The sequence below is a fragment of the Macaca thibetana genome, chromosome 5, assembly GCF_024542745.1.
Source record: "Macaca thibetana thibetana isolate TM-01 chromosome 5, ASM2454274v1, whole genome shotgun sequence".
Taxonomy (NCBI): Eukaryota; Metazoa; Chordata; class Mammalia; order Primates; family Cercopithecidae; genus Macaca; species Macaca thibetana.
This window is the reverse complement of record NC_065582.1, coordinates 86,828,718-86,849,936: the sequence shown is the minus strand read 5'-3', so window position 1 is coordinate 86,849,936 and position 21,219 is coordinate 86,828,718. Positions and strand designations below refer to the sequence as shown.

The following is a 21,219-nucleotide window of genomic DNA, read 5'->3' as shown; positions in this document are numbered from 1 at the left end:
TGTTGTCTTCTTATATTTGGAACACATTTCTCTAAAGTCATAATTCTATCAAAAGTGAGAAAATAAAAGAGATATCAAGAGAGTCAGTTTATGAAAAAAATGAAGGAACATATTTATTTTTGCTAATGAAAACTATTCAAATGTATTTAACAAGTAAGTACTAAATCTTATTTGCTCAGTAATTTTATCTGCATGGTCCCTATAGACTTATGAGCTTGTAATCCCTAGTATAGTCCCTGCGCACCAAGTCCTCACTCCAGACTACAAAACCATTATTGGCTGGTCTTTTGTAGGGCAGGAGTGTGCATACTGATGGGAAAGAGGTAGTCAGGCAACATATCCTTTCTGTGTTCTATAAGTGTATGTTGCTGTAGCGCTTTGATAAATGTTAAATAATAAAATTGTCTAGAAGCAGGAGACCTGGAGAAATGGGGAAGATATTACCCTTACATGGGAAAAAGAGAATGCTGATCTCTGAGGTATTTTCATCGGGCTGTTTTTGCCAGTACTGGATATATTAAACAGAAAAGAGGGAAAATTGTCAAAATGTGGTCATTTGTACTCCATAAAAGAATAATGGCCTCTTTTCTCTTTTCCAGTATACTTACATTTCCATTTGTCATATTGCTCACAAAAGTTTTTTGTTGTTGTTAAAGTCATACCTTGAAAATTTTGTGTAATAGCTCAGTTTTGTCTGAAATAGCAATATGTTAGCAACTCACAGTGTTGTATCTCAGAAATGTAGTCAAAGCACACACAAAAAAGATGAAATTCTTAATAACAGGGAGAACAAAGACTGGAAAATAAGCTTACTGGCATCTAGAACTAATTCCAATTAATTCTAAGGTTGAGAAAAGTTAATTGAGACAAATTTAAAAATCAGTAGTCTACCCCTACTGTCTATGAAACAAATCAGTCCTTTGCTCATAATAGAAGGTGGAAAGATATTTAATCCCTCCCTTACCTCCTGACCCCAGCTACCTCTCTGCTACATAAATGTTAATTTTTACAAGTACTCTGTGTCCCAGCTCTGATCTTTCCATGTACATGCATAAAATATTCCTTCCAGTTGAAAGTGGGGTGTAGGAGGGTAATGCTACACTTGGCTGGTCCTGGGACTCTAAAGTAAAGCTCTACAATGGAGGGATGGGAAGGTGAAGAAGTCTGTTAGAAATTTATGCACAGACTTAGATACATAGTGCCAGGGAATCATGTCCCACCTCTATCGTGGCAGCTGCATTAGACAAAAACCTGCTAACTCCTGGGATCTTGAGTTGTGAACTGCACCTATTAAAGATTTCTGCAGTCCATCCCTGAACACAGGGAAAGAACCAAAGGACATATAAACACCAAGAGCCTTGGTGAACAATGATTCCATAGATGTGTTTTTGTTTTTTTGGTTTTTTGGGTTTTTTTTTTTTTGACAGAGTCTCGCTTTGTCGCCAGGCTGGAGTAGAGTGGCATGATCTCGGCTCACTGCAGGCTTTGCCTCCGGGTTCATCCGATTCTCCTGCCTCAGCCTCCTGAGTAGCTAGGACTACAGGCGTGCACCACCATGCCCAGCTAATTTTTGTATTTTTAGTAGAGACAGAGTTTCACCATGTTGGCCAGGATAGTCTTGATCTCTTGACCTCGTGATCCACCTACCTTGGCCTCCCAAAATGCTGGGATTACAGGCATGAGCCACCACGCCAGAAGTATTAAAGATGAGAACAAACAAAAAGTTCATCAACTAAAACTACTCCAGAAGAAAGGAAGGATAATTTTTTTTTGTAAAGACTCAGAATAATTATACTTCTGTTAGTGATTTATTTATTAATGAGGAAGGTTGTCAGATATCGTATCAAAAGCACCAAGCTATCAACATGGAAAAAATGGGAAATACACACACACACAAACACACACACACACACACAGCACTTTTCAGCTACCAATGCATAACTGCTTAAATATGAAGCTTTTTATAAATATTTTAACTTTTTCAAAAGTTCTAAGGCAGTATGTGTTAATTTCAACTGAAATATCCCACTTTCAGGTTCAGTACTAGGCAGTTGGTGACAAAATGCAAGGGCCAAAAAAGAAAATGTCAGGAAAGTTTGAACTCATTAAAAAAATGGAAAATATGGAGAGGAAATAGCAGCAGAAAGTCAAGGGCCAAGGTTAGACTGAGATGAAAGCAAAATATGTGAAAGACATTTGAGATGAGATACCAGAATGAGATTAAACATGTGACATGAAGAAAAGGTATTGACAAGAGGAAGTATGATAAAAATAAAATAAAATAAGAAGCTAAAGTTTCAACAGCAAATTAAAATCCACATCGGTCACAACAAAAGGGACTCACACTAGATGAAAATAAATCAGTGAATTAGAGAACATATTAAAGAAGGATTTGTTCTCAGTACATGGAAAGACTGAAAACTAATAAGATGTGGAGAACAGAGATACAACTCAAGTATGACAGGTTTTTTAAAACTAGAATAGAAAATACAATCAATGACTTTATTAAGCTAATCTTTGGAGAAGTGGGAAGTTGGAGGATGAATAATGCAGATCGAGTGGGCTCACTATGAGACACGAAAAAGTCAGGAGCGTTGTTTGTGTTTAAAAGCACCCTAGCAAATCTTTTTGATTCTAAGGAAAAAGAAACAATCTTAAAGTATTGAGCAAGTATTTTAACTTAGATTTTCTACTAAATTAACAAAATCCATTAAAAAATTAGAGAATCTGTGTTACAGAAACTTGAGATAATGGAATACCAAGTCTATTTGAGAAAAAAAACTGCAACTTAAGAAGTTTATATTTAGTCAGGTATTTTGTTCATGTAAGAAGAATATAAAATAATTTTTGGATATCCAAAATTTTAGAAAAGATAGCCATTCTGTCATTATGAAAGTATCAACCAAAACATATGCTAACTAATGAGGAATTAAACAAAATAAAAAGCTTAAAAAGAAATTACAGTATTAAAACTACTGAAGTAAACTTAAATAATTATTGTAAATTTCTTTATAAGATATGAATGTAAAGTATTGGTGATAAAAAATATGTAATGTAACATAATTATTGCTAATTGAGTAGCAATAATCTGGTTACAATGACCAAAAAATATAAAAATACCTAGGAACTAGAAAGAAAATGTTTTTTCATTCATTACTTTATTAATAAAAAAAGATTTTAAAATCTGCATTTTAAAAAGTAACTGCTTTCAAATTCCTTCATATATATGTATATACAAATACATATATATGTATAGTCTTTATAACCACATACAAAACAAGATTATGTATAACAGCAGTCATCACAATAAATTCATATCAGTTAAAACATTCTCACAGAGCAGGAACAGTCATTGAGGACAAATGTGTTAATCATCTGCATAGCAATCGTTCATTAAAACCTCAAAGATATGAGATAGATATTATTTTCCTTTCTAAAATGGATTGATTATTTGTAACCAAGGACACAGAGCTAAGAAATGGTAGAGGTGAAATTTGAACTCAATTCTGTTATACTCTGGAGGCCGAACTTGTAATCACCTTCTGTACTATTTCAGGTAATCATTTTAACAACTCTCACTACAACTTTCCTGAGCTTTAACAGAAGCCTGAAACACAACAAAGCACATTACACATATTAGCTCCTTCAACTCTTGCAACAACTCTGTTACAAGGGGATTATTTACCTTCATTTATAGACAAAGAAACTGGAGTTTACAAAAATGAAATGAGAAAGAGCTTTAAGCCCTCATCTACCTGGCTCCAAATACCATGTTATATAATCTCCCTCATAAAAAGATACACACTGAAATGTGGGCAAAAGACTGTAGTGGCAAAAACACTCCACCTCCATCTTCTTAGGGTACAAGCCAGGACTGAGAATTAAATTGATGTAAAATAGATTAACAAGAGAAAAGCTTAATAGTTTCACATGGCACTGGAGCCCTCAAAGAAAATGAAGACTCAAAAAAGCAGTTAGCCAGTTACTTAGCTACTGAATTAGACAAAGAATAGTAAACTGTGAAAATGAGAGGCTTGGGGGGGCCCCCCCCCCCCCCCCCCCCACCCCCCCCCCCCCCCCCCCCCCCCCCCCCCCCACCCCCCCCCTCCCACCCCCCCCCCCCCCCCCCCCCCCCCCCCCCCCCCCACCTGGGGTGGAGCAAGATGGCCGAATAGGAACAGCTCCAGTCTCCAACTCCCAGCACGAGCGACACAGAAGGCCGGTGATTTCTGCATTTTCAACTGAGGTACTGGGTTCATCTCACTGGGGAGTGCCAGACAATCAGTGCTGGTCAGCTGCTGCAGCCCGACCAGCGAGAGCTGAAGCAGGGCGAGGCATCGCCTCACCTGGGAAGCGCAAGGGGGAAGGGAATCCCTTTTCCTAGCCAGGGGAACTGAGACACACAACACCTGGAAAATTGGGTAACTCCCACCCCAATACTGCGCTTTAAGCAAACAGGCACACCAGGAGATTATATCCCACACCTGGCCGGGAGGGTCCCACGCCCACGGAGCTTCCCTCATTGCTAGCACAGCAGTCTGTGATCTACCGGCAAGGCAGCAGCGAGGCTGGGGGAGGGGCGCCCGCCATTGCTGAGGCTTAAGTAGGTAAACAAAGCTGCTGGGAAGCTCAAACTGGGTGGAGCTCACAGCAGCTCAAGGAAACTTGCCTGTCTCTGTAGACTCCACCTCTGGGGACAGGGCACAGTAAACAATAACAAACGCAGCAGAAACCTCTGCAGACGCAAATGACTCTGTCTGACAGCTTTGAAGAGAGCAGTGGATCTCCCAACACAGAGGTTGAGATCTGAGAAGGGACAGACTGCCTGCTCAAGTGGGTCCCTGACCCCTGAGTAGCCTAACTGGGAGACATCTCCCACTAGGGGCAGTCTGACACCCCACACCTCACAGGGTGGAGTACCCCCTGAGAAGAAGCCTCCAAAGCAAAATCAGACAGGTACACTCACTGTTCAGCAATATTCTATCTTCTGCAGCCTCTGCTGCTGATACCCAGACAAACAGGGTCTGGAGTGGACCTCAAGCAATCTCCAACAGACCTACAGCTGAGGGTCCTGACTGTTAGAAGGAAAACTATCAAACAGGAAGGACACCTACACCAAAACCCCATCAGTACATCACCATCATCAAAGACCAGAGGCAGATAAAACCACAAAGATGGGGAAAAAGCAGGGCAGAAAAGCTGGAAATTCAAAAAATAAGAGCGCATCTCCCCCGGCAAAGGAGCGCAGCTCATCGCCAGCAACGGATCAAAGCTGGACGGAGAATGACTTTGACGAGATGAGAGAAGAAGGCTTCAGTCCATCAAACTTCTCAGAGCTAAAGGAGGAATTACGTACCCAGCGCAAAGAAACTAAAAATCTTGAAAAAAAAGTGGAAGAATTTTTCATGGCTAGAGTAATTAATGCAGAGAAGGTCATAAACGAAATGAAAGAGATGAAAACCATGACACCAGAAATATGTGACAAATGCACAAGCTTCAGTAACCGACTCGATCAACTGGAAGAAAGAGTATCTGCGATTGAGGATCAAATGAATGAAATGAAGCAAGAAGAGAAACCAAAAGAAAAAAGAAGAAAAAGAAATGAACAAAGCCTGCAAGAAGTATGGGATTATGAAAAAAGACCAAATCTACGTCTGATTGGGTACCTGAAAGTGAGGGGGAAGATGGAACCAAGTTGGAAAACACTCTTCAGGATATCATCCAGGAGAACTTCCCCAACCTAGTAGGGCAGGCCAACATTCAAATTCAGGAAATACAGAGAACGCCACAAAGATACTCCTCAAGAAGAGCAACTCCAAGACACATAATTGCCAGATTCACCAAAGTTGAAATGAAGGAAAAAATCTTAAGGGCAGCCAGAGAGAAAGGTCGGGTTACCCACAAAGGGAAGCCCATCAGACTAACAGCAGATCTCTCGGCAGAAACTCTCCAAGCCAGAAGAGAGTGGGGTCCAATATTCAACATTCTTAAAGAAAAGAATTTTAAACCCAGAATTTCATATCCAGCCAAACTAAGTTTCATAAGTGAAGGAGAAATAAAATCCTTTACAGATAAGCAAATGCTTAGAGATTTTGTCACCACTAGGCCTGCCTTACAAGAAACCCTGAAGGAAGCACTAAACGTGGAAAGGAACAGCCGGTACCAGCCATTGCAAAAACATGCCAAAATGTAAAGACCATCGAGGCTAGGAAGAAACTGCATCAACTAACGAGCAAAATAACCAGTTAATATCATAATGGCAGGATCAAGTTCACACATAACAATATTAACCTTAAATGTAAATGGACTAAATGCTCCAATTAAAAGACACAGACTGGAAAACTGGATAAAGAGTCAAGACCCATCAGTCTGCTGTATTCAGGAGACACATCTCACATGCAGAGACATACATAGGCTCAAAATAAAGGGATGGAGGAAAATGTACCAAGCAAATGGAGAAAAAAAAAAAGCAGGGGTTGCTATACTAGTCTCTGATAAAACAGACTTTAAACCATCAAAGATCAAAAGAGACAAAGAAGGCCATTACATAATGGTAAAGGGATCAATTCAACAGGAAGAGCTAACTATCCTAAATATATATGCACCCAATACAGGAGCACCCAGATTCATAAAGCAAGTCCTTAGAGACTTACAAAGAGACATAGACTCCCATACAAAAATAATGGGAGACTTCAACACTCCACTGTCAACATTAGACAGATCAACGAGACAGAAAGTTAACAAGGATATCCAGGAATTGAACTCATCTCTGCAGCAAGCAGACCTAATAGACATCTATAGAACTCTCCACCCAAAATCAACAGAATATACATTCTTCTCAGCACCACATCGTACTTACTCCAAAATTGACCATGTAATTGGAAGTAAAGCACTCCTCAGCAAATGTACAAGAACAGAAATTATAACAAACTGTCTCTCAGACCACAGTGCAATCAAACTAGAACTCAGGACTAAGAACCTCAATCAAAACCGCTCAACTACATGGAAACTGAACAACCTGCTCCTGAATGACTACTGGGTACATAACGAAATGAAGGCAGAAATAAAGATGTTCTTTGAAACCAATGAGAACAAAGATACAACATACCAGAATCTCTGGGACACATTTATAGCAGTGTGTAGAGGGAAATTTATAGCACTAAATGCCCACAAGAGAAAGCAGGAAAGATCTAAAATTGACACTCTAACATTGCAATTAAAAGAACTAGAGAAGCGAGAGCAAACACATTCAAAAGCTAGCAGAAGGCAAGAAATATAACTAAGATCAGAGCAGAACTGAAGGAGATAGAGACACAAAAAACCCTCCAAAAAATCAATGAATCCAGGAGTTGGTTTTTTGAAAAGATCAACAAAATTCACAGACCGCTAGCAAGACTAATAAAGAAGAAAAGAGAGAAGAATCAAATTGACGCAATAAAAAATGATAAAGGGGATATCACCACCGACCCCACAGAAATACAAACTACCATCAGAGAATACTATAAACACCTCTATGCAAATAAACTGGAAAATCTAGAAGAAATGGATAATTTCCTGGATACTTACACTCTTCCAAGACTAAACCAGGAAGAAGTTGAATCCCTGAATAGACCAATAGCAGACTCTGAAATTGACACAATAATTAATAGCCTACCAACCAAAAAAAGTCCAGGACCAGATGAATTCACAGCTAAATTCTACCAGAGGTACAAGGAGGAGCTGGTACCATTCCTTCTGAAACTATTCCAATCAATAGAAAAAGAGGGAATCCTCCCTAACTCATTTTATGAGGCCAACATCATCCTGATACCAAAGCCTGGCAGAGACACAACAAAAAAAGAGAATTTTAGACCAATCCCTGATGAACATCGATGCAAAAATCCTCAATAAAATACTGGCAAACCGGATTCAGCAACACATCAAAAAGCTTATCCACCATGATCAAGTGGGCTTCATCCCTGGGATGCAAGGCTGGTTCAACATTCACAAATCAATAAACATAATCCAGCATATAAACAGAACCAAAGACAAGAACCACATGATTATCTCAATAGATGCAGAAAAGGCTTTTGACAAAATTCAACAGCCCTTCATGCTAAAAACGCTCAATAAATTCGGTATTGATGGAACGTACCTCAAAATAATAAGAGCTATTTATGACAAACCCACAGCCAATATCATACTGAATGGGCAAAAACTGGAAAAATTCCCTTTGAAAACTGGCACAAGACAGGGATGCCCTCTCTCACCACTCCTATTCAACATAGTGTTGGAAGTTCTGGCTAGGGCAATCAGCAAGAGAAAGAAATAAAGGTTCTTTAGTTAGGGAAAGAAGAAGTCAAATTGTCCCTCTTTGCAGATGACATGATTGTATATTTAGAAAACCCCATTGTCTTAGCCCAAAATCTCCTTAAGCTGATAAGCAACTTCAGCAAAGTCTCAGGATACAAAATCAATGTGCAAAAATACAAGCATTCTTATACACCAGTAACAGACAAACAGAGAGCCAAATCATGAATGAACTTCCATTCACAATTGCTTCAAAGAGAATAAAATACGTAGGAATCCAACTTACAAGGGATGTAAAGGACCTCTTCAAGGAGAACTACAAACCACTGCTCAGTGAAATAAAAGAGGACACAAACAAATGGAAGAACATACCATGCTCATGGATAGGAAGAATCAATATCGTGAAAATGGCCATACTGCCCAAGGTAATTTATAGATTCAATGCCATCCCCATCAAGCTACCAATGAGTTTCTTCACAGAATTGGAAAAAACTGCTTTAAAGTTCATATGGAACCAAAAAAAAAGAGCCCGCATCTCCAAGACAATCCTAAGTCAAAAGAACAAAGCTAGAGGCATCACGCTACCTGACTTCAAACTATACTACAAGGCTACAGTAACCAAAACAGCATGGTACTGGTACCAAAACAGAGATATAGACCAATGGAACAGAACAGAGTCCTCAGAAATAATACCACATATCTACAGCCATCTGATCTTTGACAAACCTGAGAGAAACAGGAAATGGGGAAAGGATTCCCTATTTAATAAATGGTGCTGGGAAAATTGGCTAGCCATAAGTAGAAAGCTGAAACTGGATCCTTTCCTTACTCCTTATATGAAAATTAATTCAAGATGAATTAGAGACTTAAATGTTAGACCTAATGCCATAAAAATCCTAGAGGAAAACCTAGGTAGTACCATTCAGGACATAGGCATGGGCAAAGACTTCATGTCTAAAACACCAAAAGCAACAGTAGCAAAAGCCAGAATTGACAAATGGGATCTAATTAAACTAAAGAGCTTCTGCACAGCAAAAGAAACTACCATCAGAGTGAACAGGCAACCTACAGAATGGGAGAAAATTTTTGCAATCTACTCATCTGACAAAGAGCTAATATCCAGAACCTACAAAGAACTCAAACAAATTTACAAGAAAAAAACAAACAACCCCATCAAAAAGTGGGCAAAGGATATGAACAGACATTTCTCAAAAGAAGACATTCATACAGCCAATAGACACATGAAAAAATGCTCAGCATCACTGGCCATCAGAGAAATGCAAATCAAAACCACAATGAGATACCATCTCACACCAGTTAGAATGGCGATCATTGAAAAGTCAGGAAACAACAGGTGCTGGAGAGGATGTGGAGAAATAGGAACACTTTTACACTGTTGGTGGGATTGTAAACTAGTTCAACCATTATGGAAAACAGTATAGCGATTCCTCAAGGATCTAGAACTAGAAGTATCATATGACCCAGCCGTCCCATTACTGGGTATATACCCAAAGGATTATAAATCATGCTGCTATAAAGACACATGCACACGTATGTTTATTGCGGCACTATTCACAATAGCAAAGACTTGGAATCAACCCAAATGTCCATCAGTGACAGACTGGATTAAGAAAATGTGGCACATATACACCATGGAATACTATGCAGCCATAAAAAAGGATGAGTTTGTGTCCTTTGTAAGGACATGGATGCAGCTGGAAACCATCATTCTTAGCAAACTATCACAAGAACAGAAAACCAAACACCGCATGTTCTCACTCATAGGTGGGAACTGAACAATGAGATCACTTGGACTCGGGAAGGGGAACATCACACACCGGGGCCTATCATAGGGAGTGGGGAGGGGGGAGGGATTGCATTGGGAGTTATACCTGATGTAAATGACGAGTTGATGGGTGCTGATGAGTTGATGGTTGCAGCACACCAACATGGCACAAGTATACATATGTAACAAACCTGCACGTTATGCACATGTACCCTAGAACTCAAAGTATAATAATAATAAAAAAAATAAAAATAAAAACAAACAAAAAAAAATTTTAGTTTGGGATATTTCAGACATAGAGAAAACTAGAATAAACATTGTGATGAACAGCCTTCAACTCATCATGAAGTTCTATGAAATTACATACTATATCATTGAAACTCTGTGATACCTTCTCCATCTTAAATCCTTTCTCCACAGAATACTAGATTTTGTGTTTATCATCCTCATCTAAGCGTCTATTCCCATAGTGTAAACATTTGAATATGTCCACACAAAATACAGCATGATTTTTCAGGTGTTAAAAAAATTTATGTAGGCCGGGCATGGTGACTCACGCCTGTAATCCCAGCACTTTGGGAGGCTGAGCTGGGTGGATCACCTGAGGTCAGGAGTTTGAGACTAGCCTGGAAAACATGGCAAAACCCCATCTCTACTAAAAGTACAAAAAATAGCCGGGCATGGTGGCAGGCATTTGTAATCCAAGCTACTCAGGAGGCTGAGGCAGGAGGATTGCTTGAACCCGGAAGGCAGAGGTTGCAGTGAGCCAAGATGGTGCCACTGTACTCCAGCCTGGGTGACAAGAGCAACACTCCATCTCAAAAAAAAAAAAAAAAAAGTAAATATTGTAATATCTTGCTCCATATGTACTTCTGCAATGTACATTTTTACTGAATGTTTCAGCAATGTATTCATGTTGATTTATGTAACACTAGCATGCTTGTTTACACTACTGAATTCCATTATATGACTACAACATAATTATGTATATCCAGCATCTTATTTATGAGCATTGGGTTGTTTCTAGTTTTTCACTTTTATAAAAAGCTGGAATGGATAATGCATGCCTTCTTTTGCACATGTGTGAGGATTTCTCTAATGGAATTGCTAAATCCCAAGCAAGTCATCTTCAAGTTTATTAAAAATTTTCAAATGTTTCTTCATATTTACATACCCAATCAGAGTAAATGCAAGTTCTCATGTCTCCGAATACTTAGCAGTATTTGCATTGCCCTATTTGTAAATTGTAGATTGTTTGCCAACCCGCTATGTGCAAAATGGTATTTTAGGTTGCTTTAATGTGTATGTCACTGATTATTACTGAGGTAGGTACCGTTTCATGCTTGTTGGCCCTTCCTATTTTCACCTATTTATAAGCCTTTCCCACTTATTGGGATGGAGATTGGTGACTTTTTCCTTATTAAATTGAATAAAGTCTTCTTAATTCTGAAAAAGAAATAAATAAATAAATATTTAAAAAAATTAAAAAAAAAAAAAAGAAAATGAGAGGCTTAAAAGACAAGAGTTATTCTAACAAGGTATCTACAGAATCCTTGTAGTCTCAACTTCTCCTCTTTGAAGCTAAGGATATTGCTTTTCCTTCTTGTATAGTGTGAGTGTCTTTACCGTAGGAATTTAGTCTTCTGCTTTTGGGAAACAACTGAAAGGTCAGAATGATCTTTCTTACACCTGCTGTTTTTCAGTTTAAATAGTTGATGTGCCAGAGTGCTATATTTTTAACTTCCTCAAGCCAAAACTATGCTCTGCTTTAAAAAGATACATCCCCCAAAACACCAAGGAAATACTCATTAATAAAATTATGTCAAGTGATAAATAAAAATTTAAAATATCACTAGACTAATGACCAAGGCATGTTTGTATACATTTTAACTCAATAGTTAACCAGAATAAGTTTTGCCAGTAAGTTATTTCAAATTTAAAGAAAAGAGAATTTTTATATTATATGAACCATCTCATGGAGTAGAAATATTAATGTACTAGTTATTTTATTTTAAAAAACATGATGATTTCAGTTGATGAAAAACACAAAATTATTGTTCAAGTATTCATAATTTTTTAAAAATCTTGTACAATAAGAAACAGAATAATTTCTTAACATTATCAGAAATATCTGATTAGTTCAGAAGTAGAGGTATTCCTGTTAGGAACAGGAAAAGATAAGGATACCCGCTATTAACATTTTTACTTACCATTATCCTGGAAGTTTCTAGCAACTGCAGTAACATGCATCTAAAATAAAACGTGTAATTATTGGGAAGGAGATACTTTCTCCATTATTTTTAGATGATATACATACATGCCAGAAGACTTGAAAACATCAACTATAAGACTCTTAAAAATTATTTTAACTAGCTGGATATAATTAATAAATAATTCACTTTTTTATATACCAGAATTATTTGTTTGGCAACATCATGAAAGAAAAGAAATTATTCACTGTAAATTCAAAACATACACAAAAAGTACCTATTAAACAGATAGAATAATGCTATTTTCCTAATGGGAGATTAAATATTCTCAACTCTTTCTATAATAACTTATACATGTGAGGGAATCCCAATCATTTTGATAGGATACTTTTCCTTTAGGAAGAGAGAAATGACAGTTTGAAAGAATGTTTCTAAATTGATAGAGAAGATAATTAAAAAGAGGTGAAAGGTAATCCCTTGGGAAAAAAAAATTGAGGCCGGGCTAGTGGCCATATGTGATATTAAAGTCTGTTACTTATTCAATGCTTTAAGCTACCACACTCAGAGTTATAATGACACAAGAATCACTGGCAATGAAAGAAAGCTTTAGACTATAAAATTATTATAAAGTTTGTGTACTTCTTTGAATTGGATAATGCAAAATACTATCAAAAGTGAAACAGTACAAACACTCCCTCATCCTACTGGTGAGAGTGTATACGACAACACGTTCCAGGAAAGGAGATTGGCACTAAGTATACATCAATAGCTTTAAAGGTGGTCACACTCAAAAATTATATTTTTATGAGTCTATGCCAACCAAATAAATAATGCAGCCAGTGATTCATATGAAAGACTTATAAGCTCCAAAAACATATAATTGTGGAGAAAAATGGAAACAATAAAAAATCCCTTAGTAAGAGAATGATTAAATACTTTATTGCATATACAAACTTTGGAATATAATGCTCCCATTAAAAACCATTTTTCAAAGAATATTTAATGTCGTGGAAAGATTCTTAGGCTACATGACTAAGAGAAAAAAACAGGAACTATGTCAGTGTAACCCTAATCAGAAAAAAGGAAAGAAGTGGATACTTAAGAAGGACCACCAAGATGTTTATGGTACCTGTTTCTGAAGAATATAATAATGAGTGGCAGTTATTTCAGTTTTCAGTACTCTTCTGTATCTTCTAAGTGGTGGGGGAAAAAATCATGTTCTAAAATCACAATCATTAAAATAAAACATCAAATGCCAGATGTGGTGGCCCACACCTGTAATCCCAGCACTTTGGGAGGGCAAGGCAGGCAGATCACTTGAGACCAGGTGTTCAAGACCAGCCTGGTCAATATTGCGAGACCCCATCTTTACTAAAAATACAAAAACTAGCCAGTTGTGGTGGCACGTGCCTGTAATCCCAGCTACTCAAGAGGTTGAGACAGGAGAATCACTTGAACTCAGAAGGCGAAGACTGCAGTGAACCAAGGTGGTGCCACTGCACTTCAGCCAGGGCAACAGAAGGAGACTGCCTCAAAACGAAAACAAAAACAAAATGAAACAAAACAAAACAAACAAACAAATCTCAAAGAATATATGCAACTCTAAAATTAAGGGGATGCAGAGGCCTTACTTGGAACTTACAAATAAATCAATAGACCAAACATATCCTGACTTGCCCATATGGACCTGAGCTTATATACCTACCAATTCCCAAACTAAGTAACAAAAAATAACTTAAGATTTAAATCTTGGTCACTAGTTCTCGTTCTCTCGCTCTCTCGGTCTGCCTTTCTCTCTCTCTCTTTCTCTTTCTCTCTCTCTGTTTCTCTCTCTCTCTCTTTTTTTTCTCTCTCTTTCTCTCTCTCTCTTTTTTTTTCTTAAGCCAGGGTGTGCTGTGTCACCCAGGCTGGAAGGCAGTGGCGATCTCAGCTCACTACAGCCTTGATCTTTCAGGCTCAAGCAATCCTCCCACCTCAGCCTCCCGAGTAGCTGGGACTACAGGCTGGTTTTTATAGAGATGGGATCTCTCCGTGTTACCCAGGCTGGTCTGGAACTCCTGGGCTCAACTAATCCACCTGCTTCAGCCTCCCAAAGTGCCGGGATTACAGGTGTCAGCCACTGCACCTGGACCCTATTTATTTAAGTCCTATTATGAGAAGTTCTTTCCAAGTGCCACAAACTAATTTGGTATGATGGTACAGTATGGTGTGACATCACATGATATTTATAGTATGACATGGTACTTACAGCATGGTATATCTGGCATGGATTGAAATGGTATGCATTCCATGGGAAAGCCTATTAATAAAGTGGCAGAAATTTTTTATATTGTAAAAGCAATATAGTATTATTATAGAAAGATGGAGATCATAAGAAAATAATTACATATGTAATATGGCATCACAATAGAACAACGTATATTATCTTTTAAATTTTCTTTTCATGCTTTATTATGTATATGTATATTTTAACTTTGACACTTAAAATTTTTAATGTGTGTATAAGTTTGTATCCTGCTTTTGTACTTGTTATAATATAATAAGCACTTTCTATGTTGACACAATCTTTATTTTTTTAATGACTACATATTTTTATTAAGTAAATATTTTCTATTTTAAATTACTTTTTGTTGGGCAATCAAGTTGTTTTCTTTCAAATTTTCAATAAAGTCCTTTCAGCCAGTCACCTAGTAAATAATTTTAATGAAAATCCCAATTTACATTCGTACCTAATCTGTATATTTATATACTTACTACAATGGGTTGGTTGATGTTTATATGACCAATATTTGATCAAATGGAAATACTTATAAAGAGAAATTTATTTAAAAGGAATTAACTTGTAAAAACTGTAGTTTACCTTGAAGCTTTTACACTAAGAGACAGGAGTCTACCATATATACAGTTAGCTGTCTGACAAATGTTTTTTAATGAAAATTATATTAAATTCATACTAATTCTTCTGAAGGTAAACCAAAAAAAATACAAAATTAGGAAGACGGAAAACCTTTCATTACCTCCTTTTCCTCATCAAATTGTTATCTAAATGCAATAAAGTAATCTTATAAACTCTACCAAAAATTACAGGTTGCATGTTTTGGTTTGACTTGTATACCCTTAGAATAAAAGGTAGTGAGATGCCTAAATCATTTTTCTTTGTAACTTGTCATGTCTAATCCTAATTTATCAAGACAAATGCTTTAATCTCTTTACTCTTAAAAAAAAGTAAAAGCAGATTTATGTAAAATTAGTTTAGTTGTAAACAACTCACTCTCAAAACAATATCTAAGACCTCTGCTGCTCCTAGCTTGTTCTTTTGTTCTTTCTGCACAATCATACAACTGAACACCATACCCCCCAAAAAGTCATCTTACTTATATTTTAATAGCTAGATTGAGAAAAAAAGAAAGGGTAACTGAAATAAATATTATTAAAAGGAGTTAGTATTTGTTAAGTTAAACTTGTACATATAGCAAAACTAAAACTGGTACGGTTTTCTGGGAAAACTTTTCTTGAGCTAACTTCCAGAACAGCAGAAAATCCAGCTGCCTGGGTTACTTGAGATAAAAATGGATTCACACTTAGGCAAAAGGATGACAGAAGTGAGGTGATAATTAAATGGCATAGCTGTTAAATGGTGATGCTCAACCTCTCTCCTCTGGCAGGGATGGCACATAGAATTCTACTGCTAACTGCATTTCATGAACTCTATTTTAGTGTGGAGGCCTATAAAAAGCAAACAGTATAAGAAGCAAGATCTCAATTGTTATCTGTACTTTTTGCTGCTGAGCAAGTTAGCGCTCTGGCTAACTTGTGCTTCTCCAGTTCCTCTGGGATTTCATGCTCCATCATCCTTAGAGGAAGATTTGGAGTATAGAATCTGTTGACATCTTAGTTCTGGAGGAATAGGTTCTGAAGAGAAAAGACAAGAAAAGACAAGTCAAGAAAGCCCCTGTGTTGAATGGAAATGGTGAGAAGGGAAAAAGTTAAAAAAAAAAAAAGAAAAAGAAAGAAAGAGGAAAAGAAAAGAAAGGGGGTGGAGAGAGAGAGAGAGAGAGAGAGAGAGAGAGAGAGAAAGAGAGAGAGAAAGAAAGAAAGAAAGAAAGAAAGAAAGAAAGAAAGAAAGAAAGAAGAGAAGAGAAAAGAAAGAGAAGAAGAGAAAGAAAGAAAGAAAGAAAGAAAGAGAGAGAGAGAGAAAGAAAGAGAAAGAAAGAAAGAAAGAAAGAAAGAAAGAAAGAAAGAAAGAAAGAAAGAGAGAGAGAGGGAGGAGGGAGAGAGAGAGAGAAGGAAGGAAGAAAGGAAGGAAAAGAGGGAGGGAGGGAAGAAAGAAAAGAAAGAAGAAAGAAAGAGAAAGAAAGAGAGAGAGAGAAAGAAAGAAGAAAGAAAGAAAGAAAGAAAGAAAGAAAGAAAGAAAGAAAGAAAGAAAGAAAGAAAGAAAGAAAGAAAGAAAGAAAGAAGGAAGGAAGGAAGGAAGGAAGGAAGGAAGGAAGGAGAAGGAGGAGGAGGGAGAGAGTGAGAGAGGAGAGGAGAGGAGAGGAGAGGGAAGGAAAGAAAGAAAGCACATGTGGGAATCAGAATTATTGACCATAGAGAAATCTGATGTGCACATGAATCTTTTTGGAAAGAAACCGTCTGTGTGTCCGTGTTTCAAGATTCACTATTATAGTCCTTCTCGAAACTGAGAGAAACGTTAGAGGTCATTCCAGAACAACCCCAAGGCTCAAGTCCTCTTTAAACATATAACATTTGCTATCAAATACTTGAAACCTCTTTTCCAGAACAACCAATCCTAATTATATCAACAAATTATTATTACTATAGAATTTGAATGTCCTCCTCATTTCCCAAATCCTTGTTAATATTGTCTGGATAGTCAAATTCATCTGTTTCTTTCTTGAAGAAGCACTCCCAGAAACGGGCAGATCCCTCCAAGGACAGCTCACTGGTATACAGTTAGGCAGGACTGGCTATTCTCTCCTTTCAGACTCTGTGGGCATGTTTAGATTTGATAGTATATTAAGACATGTTACCTACCCCTCCTGAAATAATACAAAAAGTATGTTGCACTTAATGGAAATATGTAAATGAGAAGGTACAAACTCAAATGAGTTCCAGCAGGTAGGCAGGTAGCAGACGTGTGTAGTCATCCAGTAACTCTAAGGTGTGGCAAGGATTGCAGTAACCTAGAGAGCACATAGCATCCTTAAAGTCATGCAGGCCCATTTATGTCTTTAAACACCATGGTGGACAAGGGAAACACTGAATTCACCCACGGTCTGCCAATTTGCTACCACTGTGCTTCGAGCTAGGCCATCTACTATTCCTTTTGCGCTAAGCAAATAATACATGGCATGCTCCAAAATAAACTCTTTAGAAAAGGAAGCATCTCACTACCAAATAACTGATTATTTATTTTAAATCTTTCAGAAATAACTTTTCAAAGGATGTGAAGCCTTTTGTGACATTTGGATGTTGGTTGACATCTCTTTTCCCAAAGTTCGGAAGACTGTTTATTCTAAAGATATTTATTGTTAATATTAATGTTAACATTTATTTAGCTTACTGTGTGGCAAGCACTATGCTAAGTATTTTGTGCACATGATCTCTGATAATCCTCAGAAAAAGAAGACAAAATTGGCACTGCCCTCAACTAGCAAAGTATATAACTTTTGCTACTGTCCTTTCTCTCCTTGTCCCTTTCTGTTTCTCAGTAATGAGACACAATTTTGTAACCCTTAAGACTAGGTTCCAGGCACCTCCATCCTTAGAAATAAACTCATTAAAAATATACTGGTTTATTCTTTAGCTGCTCATAGAGAGTTAAGAAGAAGCTACTCCAATTACTTATTTGTAGAGTGCTTTTGTTCCCAGTTGTCTACACCCGGAGTTTCTATTAATGCACCCTCCCTTTGTATTTTAGACAGAGCTCGGATAGAGAGTCCAGCCTCTTCTACTCTCAGGGGCTGTCTAACTGATGGTCAGGAAGAACTCATCCTCCTGCAAGAGAAAGTCAAGAATGGGAAAATGTCTATGGATGAAGCTCTGGAGAAATTTAAACACTGGCAGATGGGGAAAAGTGGCCTGGAAATGATTCAGCAGGTAATATTGGCCCCAATGTTTTCTGGGACATTCCATAACTTGTGGAGCCCCTAGTTTGTTACTGTTTAACTTTCACAAGGAATGCAGGTAACTGTTCTTTTATTTTTAACTAGCCACTAAGAAAAATACTTCAAGAAATCAATTAAATGTTTGAAAATATCCAGATATTATGTTCACCAGCCATTGATGAAGTCAATCCTCTAACCCAGTATACCAAAGCTAATACCTAATCAGCTTATAATACCTGTCTTTAGTATAGTGAGTGTTTTTTGAATCTCGTTGCTGAAATTAAGTTAAAGCATCTTTACACTGAAGAGTGTAAGTCACAGTTTGTAGAGAAATACCAAGAATATTAAGTTCAAATAAGCTTGTCTTCTGTAAATATGATTTACCTCCTGAGATGGGATTGGAGGACATGGTTCTGAGATGAGCATGAAAACAAAATATACCACACATTCAGTGAGAGATAACACAGTCATAGTCCCATATTCCATCCCTTTTTACTCCAAAAATATTTTAACAATTTTTTCTTCTTATCAAGGAAATCCCATTCCTTCAAAACCCAGTTCTAGATAGCTGTTTGATTAAACACATTTAATAAGCAAATTTAGGCCAAAGTATAAATAATTGATAATAGCTTAATATTGTAACTTTCCCAAGAGATAATTTTTATTTAAAAGACATTGCTTAGGAAAACATTTTTAAACAATAAAAAAGAATCAAAATAGAGAAATTTCAAACAATACAGTATATAGGCCAGGGGACTTTCCCAGTGCATCTGAGATTGTGCCTTGTTAGGAACCAGCTGTCTCTAAGGGCAGTTATGGTTGTGGGTTTTTGGCTGAACCTCATCCAGATTTTGTGACACTAAGCAAAGGCAATTATTTTGCCAAATAAATGCTAAAGAATACTGATTGTAGAGTTCTACAAGTCTTCATTGTTCATGATTAGAATTACAATATTGCTTCTCAATCATGTCAATGTCATCACCAATACACACGTGTTTAGGTGCAGACCTACAAATCACATTCCTAGCAATGTTAGATTGTATAGATTTTGTTGAATTAAGTCAATTGTATTTCATCCTCCTGACACTCTTAAATAATAACGTTTTCCATTTAGAGTTATCCAACTTAAATATCATTTTGGAAATATTTCATTAGTTGTTTCATTAAACTCTGGTTATTCTTATTTTTATATTTATTGTATATTTATACTTAATCTTGTTTTAGGAAGAATTTAAGGTGCTTCATACTCACTACTTAGAGATTGATCTGACTCACCTAATAATAAGGTGATAGTGGGATAATGAATATTGTTCATGTTTATTTAAAATATATATATTTTTTTTTTTTTTTTTGAGACGGAGTCTCGCTCTGCCGCCCAGGCTGGAGTGCTGTGGCCGGATCTCAGCTCACTGCAAGCTCCGCCTCCCGGGTTCACACCATTCTCCTGCCTCAGCCTCCCGAGTAGTTGGGACTACAGGCGCCCGCCACCGCGCCCGGCTAGTTTTTTGTATTTTTTAGTAGAGACGGGGTTTCACCGTGTTAGCCAGGATGGTCTCGATCTCCTGACCTCGTGATCCGCCCGTCTCGGCCTCCCAAAGTGCTGGGATTACAGGCTTGAGCCACCGCGCCCGGCCAAAAAATATTTTTAAAATAAAGGCTGAAAGATACTAAGATTATTTTCCATAAGCAACAAAGTTTAATGACTTGGTCTGAATTCTGTCAGAGGAATCAGTCAGTGCTTAACATAAGGGACTTGGCCAAAATCCAAACAACAAAAAGATGAATATTCCTCCTGTTTATTCAACACACACACATGCAAACAAATATGCATTCCTATGTACTTTTCAATATTTTTCTTGCAGCTTGCAAAAGTATTTGTTTGTATCCTATGAATATAAATGAAGTTATCAGAGGTAACTGAAATCATATTATTACTGATGAAGGAATTATCCTAGGAAACTAAGAAAGAAAATGGCACAAACATGGAGTTAATAGTGGAAACTGGTTTCCAGAATAACTAAGAATCATGTTGAATCCCTGGCATTGAAGATGAAATGGTGGAGAAGGGAAAACCTTGCCCTTCACTCTCCTCACTCCTACTCACAGTCACGGAGTGCCTGAAGAAGAGTTTGGCACCACTGGTAGGAGAGATCTGTAAGGCAATGGAAACAACTAAATAGGAAAAGTGGTTTCTAAGTTTCCAGGAAAATCCTAAGGAAAGAGTGCTACTCTCAAGTTCTGTTCTAAAACAAGATTATTAAATGTTAGCTTGTTTTACATTTTGCTTAAAAAGATAATGTTCAGGCCGGGCGCGGTGGCTCAAGCCTGTAATCCCAGCACTTTGGGAGGCCGAGACGGGTGGATCACGAGGTCAGGAGATCGAGACCATCCTGGCTAACACGGTGAAACCCCGTCTCTACTAAAAAATACAAAAAACTAGCCGGGCGAGGTGGCGGGCGCCTGTAGTCCCAGCTACTCGGGAGGCTGAGGCAGGAGAATGGCGGGAACCCGGGAGGCGGAGCTTGCAGTGAGCTGAGATCCGGCCACAGCACTCCAGCCTGGGAGGCAGAGCGAGACTCCGTCTCAAAAAAAAAAAAAAAAAAAAAAAAAAAAAAAAGATAATGTTCAATATTTGGAATTAAAGAAAGATCACAGATGTATGTTCATCTGCTTTTAAGTCTCTGATTTTTAGAATTAGAACACTGGGAAGCAATGTGCCATACAGGGGCTGGAGATGGGCTCAGGCAGCAGCAAACCATCACTGTGTAACCCTTCTGCTTTTGGACAACAAATAGCAAATATAGACCCCACAAGCACTGGGTTGAGA

The 21,219-nt window shown here is 37.6% G+C and overlaps 1 protein-coding gene across 3 annotated transcripts in view; it reads left to right on the top strand.

Annotated features, from left to right (window-relative positions):
• BANK1 (B cell scaffold protein with ankyrin repeats 1) overlaps positions 1-21,219 on the top strand; it is a 315,067-nt gene that overhangs the window by 282,085 nt on the left and 11,763 nt on the right. For all 3 annotated transcript variants that reach the window (XM_050791915.1, XM_050791913.1, XM_050791914.1), the window contains exon 12: positions 18,206-18,384. In XM_050791915.1, the coding sequence (XP_050647872.1) occupies positions 18,206-18,384 (179 nt within the window). The remainder of the gene's footprint in view (positions 1-18,205; positions 18,385-21,219) is intronic.